Here is a 20,678-nt window from a genome sequence, read left to right as displayed (position 1 = left end):
CTCACAGTGAGCAGGCCTGGCTACTTATTTTTACAATTACATCTTGGATAATGCCAGCTTGCATTCAACAGTGCAGTGTATGTTACAGGACAGGATGGTATACATAATATGTCTGATCAAACAACAGGGTTCAAGTTCCTCATCAAGCAACAACCAACGCTTCCCCCCTATCCCCGACCAAACAAAGCCTCACTTTCCCCATTATCCTCTCCTTGTCCAACCCTGCCTCCTCTTCCTCTGATAGCTTTCTATCCTGTCCCGAAAAGTCTCGTGTAGGAACCCAAGCTTTCGAGATAAAAAGACGCAATTCCAGTGCACGTTCCGCGTCACAATACATGCGGAGATGGTCGCCCATTTGGGGTTTCACTGCTTTCCTTTCACATTTACTTGTCTCTCCGTCTTTGGCCGTCGACGAGCGAACACAGACGTGCGAACCTAATTCGCGTGGGGTCTCTGGCAAGGATATCCAATTCGATACGCTTGGACCAGCCAGGGTCCATGAAAGAGAGCCGAACCAACCTCTGGGATCGTCAGCCCATGATTCGCGGACCCATTTTTGCAAAAACCATGAAAGTTTGGGAGGGGTCCAGTGGATTGTCGCTGCTGAAGGTTGTGGCTGTAGATGTGTTTCTGAGACGGAAGGAGAAAAAGGGATGGATGATGAGGAAGGAATGGGTTGAACTGGGGCGGAAGGCGATGAAGAAGAAGGAGCAAAGGTAGCAGAAGAAGGTATCAAACCTTTTAGCCGTGTATCTCCCACCTCCTCACTTCCGTTCTGTACGGCGAGATCAATAGGATGGTTTACGCCTGGTATCAACACTGGCCCATGAATCGGTATCACCCAATATACTCTCGCCATAGGTCTTTTGAAGCAATAGTAGGAGATATCGGGGTGATATGGATGAGAGTCGGGAAAGGTATAGTATGCTCGGGGTAGTTTGTAAGGGTATACTAGCCTCTCGCTCGAAGAGCGTCGTTGAGGTGCTTTGCGAGGTGGAGGTTGGGAATGCGGCTGGACCAAGTCCGTAAGTTTTACATCATGATGAAAGAGAGCACGTTGAACATACAGTTGGCAGAATAGAGAACATGAGACCGTATGATGGGTCAGAATGAACTTCTTTGCGCCACCATCTTTTATATTGTTTCGAGATCTCCGAGGCGTCGGTATTTAGTATTGGAGATATGATTTGTGGCTGTAACAGTGATTCTGATGCTTTTTTTGTTGTCGTAGGCTGTCGAGAAGGGCCTGCTTCCAGCTGAGGCGACCGCGCAGGTTGGACAGGCAGTCTTTCCCATTCATCCGTCACGTCGTTCCTCGATATCTCCACAGGAGGCGGTGGAGGAAGAGGTGCCGGTGGTACATTCTTCCAGTCCGTCTCAAATTCATCCATCTCTTCCAAGCTTGGATCAGTGTCTCTAAAGTTTTCCTTCTTCGACCAATTGGGTAAATTGGCACCAACTCGTGGGACTTGGTTGGGTTTGGGATGAGGTTCAAGAGGGGTAAGGTACGAGTTCAGAGGAGGGGAATTTGCCAACGCGAATGACTTGAGGGATGGGAAGGAGCCTAGAAATGGGCTTAGTCAATCGGTACTTGATATAAAGGCGCAACTTACAAAGGCAAGGAAACCTCATCCCAGCGCCGTACCATACCACCCCGTCGTCAGCCCTTTGCTTCCCTTTCCCTTTTCCAAACATACCCCATCGTCTATCCAATATCCCTTCTTTCTCTTTCCCTCGCTTAGCGTCCACGATCATCTCTTCTCCCTTGACATACCAATCACGTCTGTCGTTCTCTGACAGCTTATCTGAGACTGATGGCGGAACGGCGAGGGTAATAGTATAGTGTGACGGATCGGGAAGGGATCCAATGGACACATTCGTTTGATGCGTCTCAACTTCTGACTCTTCCATTACTGTTGAGGGGATGTGAAGAACAGGTAGTCGCGATGGACCGGCCACAGGTTGTGAAGGAATTTGAGCAGCTGATTGTACCAGAGATGCGTCGAACATGGATATTGACTCGTAGGAGGATTGTGAATCCATTATAGATTTTTTAGACCTAATTCTTGAAGACCGGCGCATACCCTTTCCGAAAGAGGCAGACGAGGACGAGTCTTGAGTATCGAGGATAGCTACAGGAGATGAGCGAACTCGGCCGCCCGCACTCCGAGGTTTGGCTGCTTTCGTCCTGGTCGACATTTAGGCTGGAGGAGTCAACCAGGCCGGGTCGCTAAAGCTTCCTCCCTGCGCTCGTTGTTGTACGTGGTGGACGTGCAAGTGAAGTGGTGAAAATCACAAAAACAAAGAGACCCACGGACGACGTGAAGTGATGATGTCAGCTATGTTGTCGGACTATGCGGAAGTGATTAGGCGGCGGAAATAGGCGGGTTCACAGCGTGCCTCAAAAGGCAATAACAATTACCGAGATTCCCTGGCGATAGGCTCGCTGCTGTTTGCCACCGAGTGGCCGGCGGAGGATGGCATCATAACAACTCGCCCGCGATGTGGTTGGATGTCTGTGCTGATTACTCTCCTTCAACTCCTTTTACTATTACTGCTGTCTAACTACTCCTTATTTACTCGGCGTGAGTTCCATGATACTCCGTGGATGGCAAAGGCGTGCTGACTTCACCACCAGCAACAGCAACAACCACATCAACAACAGTACGTTCCTTTATTACCCGCAGCACAGCCGAAGCTCATCGTCTTCGTTCCGCCTCGCTATCTCACATCTCATATTCCATCCCGTCCAACGCTCAATCGTCTCCACAGAACGCGCAACTATCACATCCCACCCACTTCAATAGCAACCATGGTCCGAAGCAAGTTTAAGGATGAACACCCCTTTGGTGAGTCAGCTTTCTGCTTGTCGCTGCGTCTTCGCAGGTCGGGTAATGTTCCGCGTATTGGGAGTGTCTTAGTGCTGATGACTGTCCGTTTCATGTGAATAGACAAGCGAAAGGCTGAAGCGGAGAGGATCAGGCAAAAGTATCAGGACAGGATTCCCGTGAGTCTAATGTTCTTATCAGCTATCCTCGAGTTGCCACTGGTTCGGCAGCTTGGATGGCAACTTTGACGATTGGTCGTGCATTGGTTAATATGAGCATACGTGCTGTATAGGTGATCTGTGAGAAGGCTGAGAAGAGTGATATCCCAACGATTGATAAGAAAAAATATCTCGTACCGGCCGTGAGTCACATCAAAGCTTGTAACAGGTGGCAGTATTAACGATGTTACTCATTAGGATCTTACTGTTGGGCAATTTGTCTATGTCATCAGGTGAGTGGGGATCCTTAAATAGCTTGCGGTGATGCTGATTTTGTTTTGCAGGAAACGAATCAAGCTCGCGCCTGAAAAGGCCATTTTCATCTTCGTTGACGATATCCTTCCTCCAACAGCGGCGCTTATGAGTTCAATTTATGATGAGCACAAGTAAGTTTCTAATGCAGTGATGCGCCTTTGAAGCAAAGTTGCTGACATATCTGCTTGCAGGGACGAAGATGGTATGCGCAATCATCAGTCTGTCGGCGAACTCCAACTGACTCGTCTTTCAGGTTTCCTTTACGTACTCTATGCTTCGGAGAACACCTTTGGCGACCTCGAACAGTACGCCATCTCCGAGTAAACCACAAGGCAATACTATAATATTGTTGCACTCGGCATCTTGGAATCTGTTTTCGAGAACCTGCTTTTTACAAAGTTATGGGACGTTTTTCTAAGCAAAGCAACTATATTTAACTCGGGTGGCGAAGGGCGGAAGAAGGTGGATTTTGGAAGGAGGTAGCAGTGGGAGCCGGAGCCGGTCAAATGGAGGAAACTGCTGGAGATCGGCTAGTAGCAGGCTTCTGTGTATGATTTGTATTATTTGGAATGGATTGAACTATGATATTTATTAGTACCAGGATTGCCGCCCATTTCATATCTTTGATACGGCAAAAGGACGCTAAAGGAACGGATGCTTATTGTCTTGCTTGGTACAGAATATTGACCTCATATAACAGCGCACCGAAAATCCACAAATTGTTGGCCTGCTTCAAAGATCTCAGCAGCTATTGTACATCGAGATTCACTTCGAACATTATAATATAATATTAAGAACACCGAATCCAGCGCCTCTTTAGTTCTTTTGCTTTGTCTCCGTAGTTTCTTCAGTAGCTCCCGACATCTCACTGGGCACCTTCTCGAGCTTCTCGGCATCTGGCAAACTCTGCTCATCACCAAGCCTCGGGTTCCTCAAACTAAGAGCCATGAACACAATCACAGTCGAAATACAGATACCGGTGATCGTCAAATACCTCTGCACCTCTCTATACGCACTGCCCACCGCCTCCCTCTCGGGCGTACCAGGCGGATAATCTATGATAAACTGGAGAGGACTAGCATAAGCAAGCGCTTGAAGGGTAGACGCGTCTGTGGTGGAGAGACCGGCACGGATGAAGTCGTTATACAAGTGGCTAGGCATGGTGTTGGTCCAGATGGCGGCAGCAATGGTGTTACCGAGGGCTGAACCGACAGAGTAAGAAGCAAGATAGAGAGATGTCACGACGGCTGTGCGCTCGTGCTGGACGGCAGACTGGATCATAACCTGGGTTGGGTAAGGGAAGAGACCACCTAGTGACGTTTTCATTTGATTAGCGCTCCAATAATTGATTATCCTTTGAGAGGAGATACTGGATTACTGGCTGTAATACTTACCGGCAATACCGAGGACCACTTCAGCAGCGACAAGACCGGCAAAGTCGGAAATAGAGTAACCTCCACGGTATCGGATGAGAAGACCAAAAGCGAGGACAAAGAGGAGAGTACCGGCGACGATGAACCATTTCAGTCGGCGCACTTTACGGATAATGAGACCCAAGCAGACACCGATGACGACGGAAGTGAAGGAGTAGATATTTTGTACTCGAGTAGCAGAGATGATGTCTCTGCAGTGATGGGGAAATAGTCACTCGTTAGTCAAGGGCGAATCAATTGGAGCAGAAGGGCGAAAGAGGCTTACCGGTCAAATGCAACGAGCAAGGTGTAGTACAGATAATCGCCCTGCGTGTACCAAGCAGTGTTCAAAAGCATGGCAATAAACAGCGACGCCAGTACCTGCCTATCCTTCAAGATCCTAAATGGCAACATCGGGTGCCTAGCGACCTTCAATTCCCAAAACACAAACAGCGGCAAAGCAACCACAAACCCAACCACCAAAGGGGCGATGACCCTCGCTGTCCTCCAGATACTCGCGACACCGCCAGCGAGGGTGAAGGGGAGCAGGATGAGGGCAAGGACGGCGGCAAGGAGGAGGAGACCGACGAGGTCGATTTGCCAGAAGATATCGGCCCACATGTGTCGGTCACCGAAAGTACGGAGCGGAGAGGGGATTTCTCGGAGGAGACCCTTCCGGTGGGCTCTCCATTCGGCTTGGATAAGGGAAAACAGGAGGGGGATGACCGTGACGGGGAAAATGATGGCCCACATACCTGTTCCATCAACAATACATTAGCATCATAGTATCTCAGCTAAAAGAGAAGAAAGACGAACCGATACCCCATCCCCAGGTGCTGTGTGTCAAGACAGCGGAAGCCACATTACCACTGATCCATGCGTTGATAAGGAACGGGGTAGCAGGGATATAGCTGAAGAGCAATCTGGAACGAAGGGAAGTAACGTCTGCGATCAAGACTTCGACGAGCAGCTGTACACCAGTGTAACCAAATTGGTAGAGGACTGAACCACCACAGAAGGCAGCGAGGTTCGTGGAGGTTGCAGTCACAATAGTCCCTGTTATATTGAGTTAACTAATAATGATAGCGAGATACTGTTGGAGTAACTGTAGTACTTACCGACCACATAGAGGATTACGCTGATGATCAAGATACTGACACGGCCAAAGTAGTCACTAACTTTTGCGAACGCAGGCTGGGCAGCAGCAGCGACAATAGAACGGACAACAGTGACAGTGGAGACTTGCGCGGAAGTGCCGAGCTCTGAGAGTGCCTCCGCCTGGTAGGTGTATCGGACAGAGCCATCCAGGCCATAGCTATCTACAAAAACGGATCAACTCCACATTCTCACTCGACTAACTAACTTACAAGACATAAAAAACACAGAGATGAACAAAACCCATCGATGCCAGGTTGTGAAGCTGGCTGCGATGATTTCGATCCTTCTCACACCCGGAGATTTCTCACCAAAAGCAGTGGAGTCATCAGCATTCTTGGTGTTGCTAATGGCCCTTTGAAGCTCATACTCCGGATACAGCTGGTCAGGCATAGTCGGTATTCTTTTGTCCCAATTATCTAAGATCAAAAAGGACTAAGACGTTGGCAAGACGAGAAAACGAGTGGGTAGCGAGGGAATGCACCCCTTAACATCACGATCCGCAGCCTTTAAATAGTTTTAATGATTTCTGCACTCCACAACAAGCCAGATAATTTTTTATGATTCGTCTCTCGTCAGAATCTGTCATTCAAAGAGCCGCAAAAATCTGGAAGGTAGGGAAGGCAGCAGAACGTGCGGCCCCTTAATCCATTTTCTTGGTTTACACTTAATATGAGGGGAAGATGCGGGGTGGACTGAGGTTTCGAGCGAACTAGCCGAAAATATTGTAAGGGTGGTCTGAGACCTCGTTCCTCGTCGTAATATCTTTGAGATCTGCCTCCCCGTCCCTATCAGATAAGGCCGAAAGCTGTAGTTGTGTGAGGGGCGTAATGGATAATTAATTAAAAAAAAATCCAAAATTGGCAAAATTGGAAGCGGGACCCTGTACGAGTTTTGGATCCTTTGCAGTGTTCCTGTTTCTTGGCGGAGAGAAGGAAAAAAAAGGACAAGCGATAAATCGGCCGAAGGGAGTTGGCGAGTTGGCAAGCAGGATTAGTGTGCCCCCCAGACGAAAATTATATATGAAGCGATTTCAACCGATGCGTCATATGGTTGACGATCCCATCCTCACCATCATCATTTCTGTCATTATATTCTATCGTCGTTCGAAAGCTGAACTAAAAGGAATATTATTACCACTACTACCTCCCCGCAGACAAAAAGGCCGTTATTGAATGCCTGAGTCACGAGGAGATGCTGTGAAAGACTGGTAGACAGTTTGTCAATTGGTTGCATCTTAAGCGCATTTAAACTCGCCGATTGTTCTCTTGCCAGTCAAGCGACTTCGCATTTTTTGCCTTGCAGCAGACACCACTGATTAGATGGTCGGGAAAAATCACTGGACAAGAGATCAAGAAACTTGAGCAGAAATACCCTGGTTTTTCCCGAACTGCTAAAGCAAGCAGAGGAAAATTCGGGCAATTGGTAAAAACTCACAAGGTCATCAAAACTCTCTTGGACTTGTCAGGATTTGGTTGGAATCTCGAGACGCAGTGCCCCACTGCCGACGATAGTGTTCGGAAGACAGTATGCATACGTTACCACTAAAACTTTTAATGACGGTCATCGCTGATGCTTCATCTTGTAGCTGAAACGTCAGCAGCAGGCTTTCCGATACAAGCCGTTTGTCTACAAAGACATCCGCGAAGGCTGTGTAGGTGCGATGGGGGAGGGAGTAGTGGATATATTGGCACAGATAGATATGCTTGATGAAGAGGAAGAAGGGGTAGGAGAAGGCTCGACCACTCTGGAGAACAATGCCGAATCTTTCCAGGAGGAAATTGAGGGTCATGGGAACAGTTTTCATTGGGAATCAAATCAGTCTGAATCGGAGGAAGTGAGTAAATGGTCGTCCCCTCCGAGTAAACTGACTTTTCTACCTAGGAAAGCAATAATATCCCGGAAACTCAAAGCTCCAATTCCAAGAGTAAAGAAAGGGCGCAGACTTCCGGCCCTATCCTGTCTCTCTCTACCTCATTGTCTGCTGGAAGTAACGGAACATCGACTTCTGCTCGTAAAACTCCATCTTCTGCCCCAAAAAAGGCCTGCATCAACTCAAGCCAGAAAGGCATCGCGTGATAAGAAGCAGAAAAATCAGGCTGAGGAGAAGACAGACAAGGACGAGGTTCGAGACCTTGTTGCTGCATTATTGCGCAAGGAAACTACTGCTGAGTCAGCCAATCGGATCCTCCAAGAGAATTCCTCGGCAGTCTTTGAGTTCTTGAACACGGAAGTAGAGCAGGGTAGGATCACCCCTGTCCAGTGTGCAGTGCTCTTCACATCAGCGCAAGGTCTGATTGGAACTCGCTTAACGTGGCAGCCAAGTACAGCGGCATGGCTACGACTAGCATCATGCTGCAAGTGCTCGTAGATAAGTACTGTCCTTTGCCCCAACAGAGGCATCCCTATCAGCCTACCACAGGTACTCCATCGTATCCCTTGCTGAGCACTCCACCGCACTCCTATGTCCGATCAAGCGACGAATCGACCTCCTATTACTCTCACCATCCGCACGGACCCCCTCATTTCTCTTCGCCCTTGTGTCACGTGGCTATCGCCACCCGACCTCTTAAACTCCACTTTTACTCAAAACCTCCTCTTCTTCATGTCAGCGCGATTATGACAGTAACCCTTCCTCATCCACTTCAGTCCGCGTCCGAGCATACCCCTTCGTTTTCGGCCGCGGCCTTCCCCCGAGAGATATACAGAGATAGAGAGATCGACAACCCTCCACCACCTTCCTCGCCACCGGGTTTCGGCAATGCAAAAGGATGTAGAGCTGGCTGGTGTGGGAAAGATGACTCAGCAGAGCTTAAGGTGTAAAGATATATAAGACAGTAGTTTTCCATAGTTTTAGATACTTGTCGATCCACTATTGTTGTCCTCTCCAAGTATTCTTCGTCTACTTAAAGCTATCATCTTCCGGCATTGATCTGGCTGTCTATTTGAAGAGGCCCTCGGATCATTTGTTGTCCCTAACCTGTTGAAGGCTATCGCCAGAAGAGATAGCCCCCTGACACCTTGCCTCCTCATACTACCACATCAACCTCTGAACAATCTTCTCTCCATTTTTCCCCGGCGGATAGGATCTAATCAGTCTCAAATGAAAATCGGACCAAATTTTTTTGCATTATTTAATGAATCAGTTACTTCCAATCGTTGCTCCCGTACTGTCAGATCGCTTCACTCATTGCTATTGCTAGAATCATATTCTGAGTCTGACGCGTAACTGTTGTGATCGCCACTGTCGTAACCCCTGATCAAGTCTGCCCACATGGCCTCGGCAATCTTGCGCCTCATGTCTTCAGCCTCGCGTCGGCCACGCTTGACGAGTTCATCGGAATCATTCCTTGACAGCGGGTTGTTCCGGACAAGGTCCTCGACGGGGATAGGCGGAAGCTTGCCATCTGCCCCCTGACCATAGTCCTCTTTTCCGAGCTTTACTTCCTGGTGTATGTTCCACAGGATGCAAGCTGCCAATATGATACGAGATTGTTGGGTCGGTCTCGTACTTACGATGTTAGGTGAGGCAACCCCACTTGCCTTTAACACGTCCGAAGATTCGTTCAATGACGTTACGACGGGAAGAATGGCGGAGATTGTACAATTCCTTCGCAGTGCATGGCCTATACGCAGCCAATGACTCAGCTCAGCTTGGGTTTAGTTTCGAAGACTGAAAGCGTACTCGTTACCTGACCCTCTAAAATCTTTTAGGTGGTAACGCACCATAATATTATAGTAACCGACGGTCTGAATCAGATATTATAGATTTTTAACCGTTTTCATCAGTGTTGCCATATATAAATATGACTATATTCTTATACTGTGATAGCGCGGTAGGGCGTGAGAGACGACATGTCCAACGGATACCCGGCGTCACCGAGGAAATACCTGCCTTTGGGTATAGTAAAAGACTGGCGTCGCGCTTCATGGAATACGCATGCATCATTTGCCGGTCCTTCATATCCTGAATACAGGAAGCTGAACCGCATGTCAAACGTGCACACAGCCAGCAGGTTCACAGTGATCGCACACTTGCGACAACGATATACGTCCTGTTGGAAATACGGACAGTAATGTGTGAACCATCCGTTGCGCCCAGAGAATCATCGAAATATGACTCAAATCTTTCATCACGTGCTATACTAGAAGGGCGTTTGGGATAATGACATGTCAGGCGATGAATGAATCTTCTGTAAATGGGCGCAGAGAGAAGGGCATCGACGAAATCGTGAACGCATCTGTAAAGCAAAATACATCTTAGGATCAAGGTGGCAAATTGATATAGGAGGAAAGGGATACTTACGCCCAAACTGTTGAGATATTTCTCTGCCAAAACTCTGCGGTATGCCTCATCCCAAACTTGACACCACCCTTCAGGTAATACAGCGCGACGGCCATCCTTTCGATCTGAATCATCTCACTGGTGGATACATTTTGTGCCATCTGGTTTAACACATCGTTGATCAAGAAGAATTCCGCTTGATTCACTCCCATTACATCCACCATTCCATTCCCTCCTCTTGTGTCAAGGTACTCGGCAATTCGCTGTTGTCCTCGGAAGATTGAGTCATGATAAGGACGAGGAACTTTAATGGAAAGTCCTTTTAGGTTATCCCCGATAAGCGACAACATACAAAGGCTCACCCCATCTAACTGTGGGGAAAAAAGACGACTCGGACGACTTACAAAGCTCAAGACATGCAACGCCACCTCCCACGGCAACTCTCTCAAGAAATCCCTTCTCAAAAGCGGTTCAGACACCGTTTCGGAGTATCGCATCTTTCTCTTCATCGTCTGTATTATTCGCCTGAGGATGAGTGATGGCACTGACAGAGAGCGCTGTTGAGAAGGACATTATTTCAGGTGGTATTTGGCGATTGTTGGAGCTGTGAGTAAGGGGAGGCTCTGATTGCAGTGGTTGTAAAGATGGTCGGTTTCCTATTGTCTATTGGGTTGTGTAACGAATAAAGCAAAGTCAAGGTGCCGTACTAATGAGGCATCGCGTCTGTCAGTCGTTGCCATGAACGCGACGCGTACGAAGGCACGACACAAACAGTGATATACGAATGCCAATTAATCATCCTCATTCGGACAAGCAAAAAATCAGGACCAAAAGCCTATTCGTTGGGTTGCTGACTGCTGGGCGCCTGTAGTAGGCCTGAAATGTCTAGATTTGACTGTAGTTCTGCTAGTTTACCTATTTTTTCGGCAAAGGCGTTGTTCGAGAATAAAGAAGATTGGACGGGTGGGGTAGAACTTACGGAGTTGAAGCCTTAAAGACTGGAGGTTACAAATACTGTGTAGACATGCCTGTTGGCCTGCCATTCATAGTTGAATTGAGTCTACAAAAATATTCGGTTTATCCTCATGAGTGACAGCTCGTCGCCAAAGTAGGCCCTCGAAGACACTGATAAGGATGCCGATATGGGTGTTTGATGGGAATAGCTGCGAAATATTGGGCATGGCTGGGTATTCTGCCGATGACATTGGCCTTGTTGTCGGCTCGCTTGATTGATACCTTCCTTGAAGGGCAACTCGAGACTGGTGTCTAAGTCACCCGACATCAGCCTCATCACCAGGGAGACGAGTGCAGTGGATACCAGACTGCTGGCCAGTACCGAGACCGATGACGGTACCGTTAAGAGCGTGACAGACGGAGTTTGACCGGGTGTACTTGTTGAGGGCAAGTGTAGCGACGACGAGGTCGGTGACGGATGATGGCTGATTTGGGGAGATCCTTGTTGGCGGTGACAACATTTTTAAAGAGAGACTCCTCAATGGGTATTTTTGGAGTAACTACTGATGACATATAGCTAATGATAAGGAAGGGCAATTTTGAAACTCCGTACGACTGCGCTGAACGAACGGAACGATTGACGACGACCACTGACTGAGTGACACTCACCACTTCTGCGATAATAATTTATTTTTGTACCCGACGCGTAATTTACGTAACATATATCGGTAAATTAGGCAAGTCGCGTCAACCATCAAAGAACAAAACGAGCGTGTGCTGAGCTTCTTGTATCGTTCTCATCTTTCTTTCTCACAGAATTCCGCGGCCAGTCATGTCTTCGCCAGAACCAGAGGAGCCTCGCAGAGGTGCAAGGGTCAGGAAGCAGGTTAATAAGTTTGATGCTAGCCAGCAGAGTGAGTAGAGCCGACAGAAGGCGTTCGGCATGCTGACCCAATTCAGACGGGAGGGGCAAGAGAAAGCACATTGAAGACAGGGAGGACGACGACCAGGAGGGTTTGATACCAGACCCGGAAGACGAGTCTGATCACGAACCAACTCCCAAGAAGAAGAAGCCGGCGGCACCACGAAAATCTCGAGCTTCTGCGGGTACTACCAAGAAGGACGGACCAAAGACAAAAACAAAGCCTGCAGCTGAAGGCGTGAGCGAAATCGTAGAAAAGACTGATTCGCCTTTATTTAGTAGGTGAATTCTATCGTGCATTTCGATCATGCTGACTGTCGCAGATGCTCTCCAGCAACCCGATATCGCCCTTCAACCTCTGATTGATGAGTGGATCGAGACCTACCAACAAGCCGCTGGTGATGAAATATCAGAGCAGAAATCCATTCACGAACTGGTTGTCTTCTTCATTCGATGTTGCGGTATGACTACCGAGATCGAGCAAGCTGAAGCAACGGATGACGATGGTATCCCCGATGTCATCGAGCGAGTGCAGGATGAAAGCGTTCGCGTAGCGTTGGCGACTTATCCCTTAATTTCCAAAGCAAAGAATTTTAAGCCCTTCAAGTCCAATTTGAACGAGTTCATTTCACACTTTATTTCATCGCTCGCTCTCACACCTATCCTCTTTCACACTGCCGACAATACTCCTCACTCATCTCTGCTCATCCCACTTCTCCTCAACTGGCTGATGTGTATGTCATCATCAACTCTTCGACCCATCCGTCATACCTCAACATACGTGACGCTCAGGATGAACTCGGCTTTGTGTGACGTTGCTGCGGATGTGAGCAAAGACCTGAGCGTTAAGCAAAGGCAGCGAGATGCAGAAGTCAGAAAAGCTGGAGCTACAAATGCAGCGCAGAAGAGAGTGAAGGCTGCCGAGGACAGGGTCAAGGAAGTGCAAGAAAGAAAGCAAACTTTAGAAGAGTTGATGCAGGAGATCTTTGATGTGTGAGTTCTACATCTGGGCGGGCGATGATAGTGGCTGACGCTATTTAGGATGTTCGTCCACCGAGTTCGCGATGCCGATCCCAACATTCGAACCGATTGTCTGCGTGAATTAGGTCTGTGGGCCAAAAAACACCCAGAGTACTACGTTTCGACTTCTTATCTCTCCTACTTCACCCGTGGCTGTAACGATACCCACGCTCATGCCCGACTTGAGACTGTCAAGGCTCTTGCCAACCTCTACATCCGAGAAACCTTTATCAGTAACGCTCGAACCTTGACGATGCGTTTAGCGCCTAGGGTGATTGAGATGGCCACCAGGGATGTGGATTTGAATGTGAGGGTAGTGGCTTTGCAGGTGATTACACTTATAGACAAGACGGGTATTCTGCAAGACGAGGAGGACGAGGAAAGAGATAAGGTGGCGAAGCTTGTTTTCGACCAGGAGCCTCGAATTCGAAAAGCTGCAGGGGCGTTCATCCTTGGTTTGTGGGAAGAGAGGAAAGAAGGCCTCAAAGCAGTCTGGTCGGGTCTGAGAGCGAACAAAAAGAAGCGTGCAGCAAACATCACCGAAGACGAAATGTCCAACTACCTCAACTGGAAATCCCTCGCTGCAGTTCTCCTCTACACCTCTAAATCCCTGGACGACGACCCTTCTGGACAACCCTCTGCCCTCAAACCAAGCCTACTCATTCCGTCTTTACCCAATACACAGATGACAAGGGCGACTGCTGCCGTCGAGTCTATCGGTGCTGAGCATGAGCTGTGGAAAGACTGGGAGAGCTTGGTGGACTATCTTTTGGTGGATCACTCGACTAACGAAGAAGATATGTGGCTGCTCCGTGAAGATGAGGAAACTTTCATGTTGCAGGTGCTTTTGGCTTGTATTAAGCGGGAAGAAAATGAAGAGGATGAGCCGGATAGGACCAAAACGTTGATAAAGGTTTTGCCTCGGTTATTTGCCAAGCATCAGGCTGATGTTGGTCGAATGACTGGGATTTTATCTGTTCCCGGACACATGAAGCTCAGTCTCTATCTCGACATGCGCATGTCCTCTGTAAGTCTTAAGGATTCTCTTCGCTTTGGATGATCTGACACATGACAGGCCTACGAGTCCCTCTGGGATGACATCAGCAAACAGTTCCTAAAATACACTTCCCCTACCATCCTCACAGCATCCATTTCTGCGATCAGCCATCTCGTCGGCAACTCGTCCCTTTCATCCATCAATGAAACCAAGCTTTCTGAGCTGCACGAGTCTCTCTTCGCTTCTCTAAGAGATGCGATTGGCTCTGAAGATGTTGCGCTTGTCACTTTGGAGGACGAGCAGATCAGCCAGCTGGAAGCAATCATGCTGAGGATAACGTTACTGCAGAGAAGTATGGATTTGGTAGATGTCATGGAGGATGAGGAAGGGCAGCAGAGTAGCGGCTGGGACATTATCTGTGCGTTTGCTGATAGGGGCAAATTGGGGTACAAGGAGGAAGCTACTGTAAGCGTCAAATATCTGACGGCTTGATGAGTGGCTAATGCTTCATAGATGGTAGACTATGCTGTTCAAATCATCTTCCTCCACATCACTTGGCTCTTCAAGCGGTTCACCAAGGAAGATGCGCAAGATGCCACCAAGATTGATCTCCTTTCCACCCGACGCGATACCGCCCTTCAGACATTTAACCAGCTTTTCCTCGGAGAAACGACCAATACCGCCAGTGCTGTACGACGTCAAGCCTTCATCTCTTTCATCAATACGTACGTATTGTTCGCCAAACGTGCAGAGGGTAGGGGAGGAGCTCCAGCGAGCGACGTTTGTTCTGTGACGATGCCGGAAGAAGTACAGCATAGACTGGGAGGGGCGTTCCAAGCGGTGATTGAGAGGTATGCTTCCGTCGTGGAGACTAGATCAGCAGGACGGGAAGAGAGTCAGCAGCGTGAGTCGTACTAATTTTCCAGGCATCTAGCGAAAATACTGATTCAATCGGCAGCCCCCGAACTCACTCCTGATGAGATGCACGAGGATTTCCAGTTTTTCCAACTCGTTTCCGTTTTTGTCGGTGCCATCCGATGTGGTGTCCTCGAGGTTGAACATGCCAAGGAACCTCTTGCCCATTACAGTCGTTTTGGTCCAACGTACGATGCGATCGTCAAGAAGCTCGTTGATGTACTTCGAGATGAGGGTATCTACAATAGGGAGGCAGATGCGGTGCAGCATGTTGCGGGAAGCGCCTTGCAGCAATCGTTCAACATCTTCCTCGACTCTGAGGAAGACGAACCAACTGCTCCTCTGGCCCTTGCCCGTGTTATTGCAACTGCGTTCGTCATCCATGGTTCCCAATTCGCTATCCTAAGACAATTGCATCCATCTGATGTTTGCGATTTCCACCTCGAAGCGCTTGACTTTGTTTCTCTCAAAGTCTCAACGATTGTCAAACAAGAAGGAAATGCAAGGAACAAGGAGCAAAAATCCAGACTAACAAGGAAAAAGTGGGCAGTGCTCACATTCTTCAAGGTGCTCGTCCCTCTTCTCGCGCCTGTCACAGGTAGAGATGCTCTCAAGATCAAGGCTCATCTCGAAGATGTAATCGACTCTTCTGGGGTGCAACTGACAACCAACAAGGGTTGGGATGGCTACCGAGCGTACGAAAAGAGATTAGTAGGGATCGCAAGCAAGGACCCGAATGTGAAAATGATGGCTAGCAAGAAGGTTGTAGAAAGGGAGGATACTGAACAGGGTGATGAAGACAATGTCTTTGCAAGGCAATGAACCGGCAATGAAGCGACAGAAGACAAGGAGGGCATAAGTTGAAAAGAAGGCCGACAGAAAATGGTGTGTGTCAGCGAGACGAGTTGTTTATTATATGCTATAGCAAAATATTTCTTTCTTTCTAGTGGAGCATTTGGGTTCATTTCTTTTCTATGCCTGTAATTGATAATGCTGTATGCAGATATGTGACATTGCGCACTGCGTGGGATTCAAATGCGGCGGGGGGCATTGTGGAGGCTAAAGTGGGCAAATGAAGGTAAACAATGGAACGGAATCAAATGAGCGCGCCGTCTGGACTCGATTTCTTCGTTGTTGCCGATCGATTTGTTTTCATTTGTTCAGAGCATACATCACTCGAACATCGAAAATCCACCATGTCCGCCACTGAATATACTCCAGACACGTTCAAAGTCATCCTCAAAAAGCTCGTCCAGACTCCGGAAGAGTTCACCTCAGAGGACTGTGCCGAGTGCTTCAGACATCTTTGTGTTCAAGGTGCTAGCGAAGCCCAGGTACGTCTCTAGGTCTCTGTTACTTGATTATGACCATCCGAGAAAACTGATGTCTATACACTGGCAGGCGGGTGCTTTCCTTACCGCTCTTACTCTTTCCGGTCTTGACGCCTCTCCCGATATCGTCGCTGCCTGTGCTTCCGTCCTCCGGCAGCATGCCATCTCCGTCGACAACCTCGCTTCGGCCTCCCAAGCGAAAGATCTAGCTCATGGCATGTGGGATTATCGGGATTCCGACAAGGAAGGCGATGGGTACACTGGACTTGTGGACATTGTTGGGACTGGTGGCGATGGGTGGGATACGTATAATGTGTCTACGACGGCTGCTGTCGTCGTTTCCGGTGCTGGTGTACGAGTCGCCAAGGTGCGTCCGAAAAGCCACCATCATACATGTTATGAGATAAGCGCTGACTCAAAATTACTCCTCTTTTCTAGCATGGGTCCAAGGCCGCTACTTCGACCTCTGGCTCTGCCGATCTTCTGCTCTCCCTCGACTGCCGACTCGCCTTCCCCGTCTCTGAAGTCCACGGTTTTCTCGACCATTCTCCCTTCCTCTTCCTCTTTGCTCCGCACTACCACCCTTCCCTCGCGCACATTGCTCATATCCGACGAAATCTTAATTTCCGGACCATCTTCAACATCCTCGGTCCCTTGATCAACCCCTCAGCACCGCAACGTATGGTCTTGGGTGTAGCTAAAAAGGAGCTGGGAGATACCTTTGCAGAGGTTTTAAGATTGTTGAATGTGCAGAGGGCATTAGTCGTTTGTGGAAAAGAGGGTTTGGATGAAATCAGCTGTGCTGGGGAGACTTGGGTACGTTGAAAAGGCACATTCTGCTTTACTGTGCATTACATCCGCTAACTTTTCTTTCTTTCTTTTACTTATAGACTTGGTGGTTGGAGAATGGCAAGATTACCACAGGCTCCATCCACCCCACAAAAGACTTTGGTCTACCTACCCACCCTCTCTCCGCCGTACGCGGCTCCGCTCCCGAACTCAACGCACTCACTTTCACTTCAATCCTCCGCTCCTCCGCTCCTCCTGCCCACCTCTCTTCTCCTCCTTCTCCCGACTCCCCTTCATATGCTGCCATTTTGGATTACGTCCTTCTCAACGCGGCTGCGCTCTTGTACGTCTCCGGTAAAGCTTCATCTTATAGGGAAGGTGTAGAGTTGGCGCGAGAGAGTATTGAGAGTGGTGGTGCGTGGGCGGCGTTTGAAGGGTTTAGGGATGCAAGTAAGAAGGCGATGGGCGAGTATGTGGATGTGAAGACTGTAGAGGATGATGGCGGTGTGGCGGCGAAGAATGGATCGGTGAAGGCTTGGTTAACTATCAAGAGGTCAAAGGGCGATACACCCAAAGCGGACAGGGGTGAATAAAAAGCTGTATCTCTAGGGAAAAGCACTTATTTGATCATTAGCTGGGTTGTAAGCTCGTGATGGTATGAAGCATTATATTTACGTCTCATAAGGCGCGTAAAATGGATTATCGTAACAGGCTACATACTTGACAAATAGACACGCAAAATAGGATTACAGAGAAGATTCTTTACATTAAGCCATCAAGGCAGATGTATCCGAAGATGCCCCGGCACTACCCCATTCCCTTCTCCACCCTCCCTCCAACGCTGTTGGTCTCAGCATCATACGTTCCTGCGGGTCATTATTAATATGTATATAGTCACGTCTCACTGCAGAAAGTCCCGTAGTCGAAAGGACTTCTTCCACGGCCTGCTGCTTTTGATTCCGTTCCAATGTTTACCCATGCATCTGGTGATGTCATGGTTTTCCATCCGCCGAAGGCATTAAAGTCACCACCTTCAACTCTTTCAGCTTGACTTTATTCCAACACCAGTTATGTCCCCTCAGAAGCGAGCAGCTGAATGGCCAGAGCCGCCAGCAAAGAAGAGTATGTTCTCAAAACAACTTTTAAACCTCAACTAACAACAAACAGCCCATCCCTTCTTCACAGGCACGCCAAAAGAACTCGGCAAATTCCACCCTTCCGACTCTGCCCTCATCCACTTTACCCACCTTGATCCTTTCGAATCTTTACCAAAATCCTCCTCTGAAACCGCCGATTCCATCGCTTCAATATCAGCCTCCAAAAAGATCCCTGTAGCATTCTACGATCTTGACGGTACATTAGTCAAGACACGGTCAGGAAACGATTTCCCCAAAAGCCGAGATGACTGGATGTGGTGGCACCCTTCTGTCCCCGAAAAGCTAAAGCAAGAATGGGAAGATGGCACGCATTTGGTCGTGATTTCGAATCAAGGAAGTAAGAAACCCAAGATCAAAAGTGAATGGCGGGCCAAGTTGCCTTTGATTGCAGCCAAGGTGCGTTTCCCGGTCGATCCCAGAGACTTGCCATATGCATACGTGCCAGGCTAACGTCTTCACGTTACATTCCTATTTCTTTCCTCTTGATGGGAGAAGATGCCGAGCAACGTCCCACTGCGTATCTTGGCTGCTATAGAGCAAAACAACGTCTACCGAAAACCAAACATTGGCATGTTCCAAGCCATCACCGAAATCTACCGCGCCCGTGGCCTGGAGATTGATATGGAGAAATCCATCTTTGTTGGAGATGCTGCCGGTAGACCTGCCAAAGGATCACGAAAGAAAGATCACGGGAATACGGATTACAAGTTTGCAATCAATGTTGGACTGAGATTCGTCACACCAGAGGTACGCCTTTCAATATTCTTTTTGATCAAACATTGAATAATGGCAACGCAAAGATTGACATTTTATTATTGGGACGTTGTGATTCAAAGGAGCATTTCCTAGGTCATCCGCGCCCTTCCTTCCCCAATCCTCCTATAGGCTTCCGGCCCCGCAATCTAGGCACTCTTGACACTCGTGAGCCCAGCGTCTTTTTCCCTTGGCCGTCCCTCATTCTCCCTTGTTCCCTTTGTTTCTGCCTACGCATACCTCAAAAACAAGACTAACGCTGACGCAGGCAATCAGTTCCGCACATCGTCCCATCGCATACTCCTATCATTCGCAAGATTGACAAGGAGGTAGAAATCGTCATCTTTGTCGGGTATCCAGCATCCGGCAAATCATCCTTCTTCCGCAAACATTTCCAGCCCGCGGGTTACGTCCACGTTAATCAAGATACTTTGCGGACGAGGGAAAAGTGTTTAAATGTGGCGGAACAGGCGTTGAAGGGCGGGAAATCTGTTGTCATTGGTTAGTTCAATTCTCAAGTTCGGGTTTGGGCGCACATCCTGGGTATTCGGGGATAGGCGATGTTTTGGGCAGGACTCTTTTTGAATCTGATCTCACGGGATGATGGACTGATGGGATAACTTCTCAGATAACACGAACCGAAATCGAGAAACACGAGCTTACTGGGTATCTCTCGCATCAAAACTTAACGTCCCTATACGGTAAGCCCTCCCCATCTCTTTGGTCTTTCCTCTCATATACTGACCCCGTCCAATCCTTCCTGTCCGGCCTAATCCACCCCAACCCAACCCTAGACTATTCCATTTTCTCTGCCCTCCCGAATTAGCCAAACATAACAACCTCTACCGCGCCTACTATCCTCCTCCTGATGAACCTACCCGTGGGATACTGCCATATATCGCCTTTGCCGGCTTCGAGACCGCGTTTGAAGAGCCGAGGAAGGAAGAAGGGTTTGAAGAAATTAAAACAGTAAATTTTCATTGGGAAGGCTCGGAGGAGCAGAGGAAGAAGTGGGATATGTATATTGAATAGTATATATAGGGGGAAGGATGGTTATTTACTCTAGAAGTGATAGAATGGCTATGGCAGAGTATTTCTAGAACTTTAAGACGAACATGAAATGTTTCCATGATCAAGGAGAGTTCCAACAAGTCACAAGCGCATCGGCTATGCATATCTACGAAGCAACCCTCCACGTCTCTCCACCCTTGACGACACCAAGATAAACTCCCAAAGTTCCTTTCCATTCCCTTATGCTTTTTGGCTACTGTCTCGTTTCTCTCCTCCGTATACCCGATTGGAAGTTTGTCTTACTAGTCGTTACACACAAATGATAAAGGTAGAGTTACTATGAATAAAATACTCCCCATATATAAGAGGTTCGCTGCCGTTCGATTAAACATATATCTATGATGCTAGAGAGAATGGTCTATCCACATAAGGCGAAAATAAAGAAAAAAAGGGTCATCAAACTGATATCGAAATGAATGAATGAAAAAAGAGCATTCTAGAGGGGGTATGAACCCTCAAAAGAAATGCCGGGGGGGGGCGGGAAAAGTATTGTTGATACATGAATGAAAATGGATATCCCAAGGCACAAGGGGTGGCGGTGGGTGGGGAAATGCTCTAAACTTGTCTCCTTCTAATATCGTATAATTCTGGATCGTTTCGATTCATCGAAGTGCGA

The 20,678-nt window shown here is 48.3% G+C and overlaps 7 protein-coding genes across 7 annotated transcripts; 4 read left to right on the top strand and 3 right to left on the bottom strand.

Moving 5' to 3' along the window:
* Positions 1-142: 142 nt before the first annotated feature.
* CNBA7770 (hypothetical protein) lies at positions 143-2,199 on the bottom strand (the record flags this gene model as incomplete). The annotated part of the gene is made up of 3 exons (XM_772564.1): positions 143-1,012; positions 1,068-1,564; positions 1,614-2,199. 3 exons carry the CDS (start codon positions 2,197-2,199, stop codon positions 143-145), a joined length of 1,953 nt encoding a protein of 650 aa, XP_777657.1.
* A 613-nt stretch (positions 2,200-2,812) lies between these two features.
* Positions 2,813-3,625, top strand: CNBA7760 (hypothetical protein; the record flags this gene model as incomplete). The annotated part of the gene is made up of 7 exons (XM_772563.1): positions 2,813-2,849; positions 2,952-3,007; positions 3,121-3,189; positions 3,245-3,279; positions 3,331-3,432; positions 3,493-3,503; positions 3,555-3,625. The coding sequence occupies 7 exons, from the start codon at positions 2,813-2,815 to the stop codon at positions 3,623-3,625; spliced, it is 381 nt and encodes a 126-aa protein (XP_777656.1).
* A 492-nt stretch (positions 3,626-4,117) lies between these two features.
* Positions 4,118-6,261, bottom strand: CNBA7750 (hypothetical protein; the record flags this gene model as incomplete). Its single annotated transcript, XM_772562.1, has 6 exons — positions 4,118-4,611; positions 4,696-4,925; positions 5,000-5,468; positions 5,530-5,769; positions 5,832-6,032; positions 6,081-6,261. The coding sequence occupies 6 exons, from the start codon at positions 6,259-6,261 to the stop codon at positions 4,118-4,120; spliced, it is 1,815 nt and encodes a 604-aa protein (XP_777655.1).
* Positions 6,262-11,213: 4,952 nt separating this feature from the next.
* CNBA7740 (hypothetical protein) lies at positions 11,214-11,628 on the bottom strand (the record flags this gene model as incomplete). Its single annotated transcript, XM_772561.1, has 2 exons — positions 11,214-11,419; positions 11,472-11,628. 2 exons carry the CDS (start codon positions 11,626-11,628, stop codon positions 11,214-11,216), a joined length of 363 nt encoding a protein of 120 aa, XP_777654.1.
* Positions 11,629-11,939: 311 nt separating this feature from the next.
* On the top strand, positions 11,940-15,783 carry CNBA7730 (hypothetical protein; the record flags this gene model as incomplete). The annotated part of the gene is made up of 7 exons (XM_772560.1): positions 11,940-12,021; positions 12,068-12,307; positions 12,353-13,022; positions 13,071-14,076; positions 14,125-14,511; positions 14,560-14,950; positions 15,005-15,783. The coding sequence occupies 7 exons, from the start codon at positions 11,940-11,942 to the stop codon at positions 15,781-15,783; spliced, it is 3,555 nt and encodes a 1,184-aa protein (XP_777653.1).
* Positions 15,784-16,157: 374 nt separating this feature from the next.
* On the top strand, positions 16,158-17,674 carry CNBA7720 (hypothetical protein; the record flags this gene model as incomplete). The annotated part of the gene is made up of 4 exons (XM_772559.1): positions 16,158-16,295; positions 16,363-16,659; positions 16,731-17,108; positions 17,183-17,674. 4 exons carry the CDS (start codon positions 16,158-16,160, stop codon positions 17,672-17,674), a joined length of 1,305 nt encoding a protein of 434 aa, XP_777652.1.
* A 477-nt stretch (positions 17,675-18,151) lies between these two features.
* CNBA7710 (hypothetical protein) lies at positions 18,152-19,324 on the top strand (the record flags this gene model as incomplete). Its single annotated transcript, XM_772558.1, has 5 exons — positions 18,152-18,203; positions 18,249-18,634; positions 18,734-18,985; positions 19,075-19,159; positions 19,260-19,324. 5 exons carry the CDS (start codon positions 18,152-18,154, stop codon positions 19,322-19,324), a joined length of 840 nt encoding a protein of 279 aa, XP_777651.1.
* Positions 19,325-20,678: the final 1,354 nt, after the last annotated feature.

This window comes from Cryptococcus neoformans, chromosome 1 (assembly GCF_000149385.1).
Source record: "Cryptococcus neoformans var. neoformans B-3501A chromosome 1, whole genome shotgun sequence".
Lineage (NCBI taxonomy): Eukaryota > Fungi > Basidiomycota > Tremellomycetes > Tremellales > Cryptococcaceae > Cryptococcus > Cryptococcus deneoformans.
Note: the sequence above shows the minus strand (reverse complement) of the source record. Positions and strands in the feature narration are given on the sequence as shown.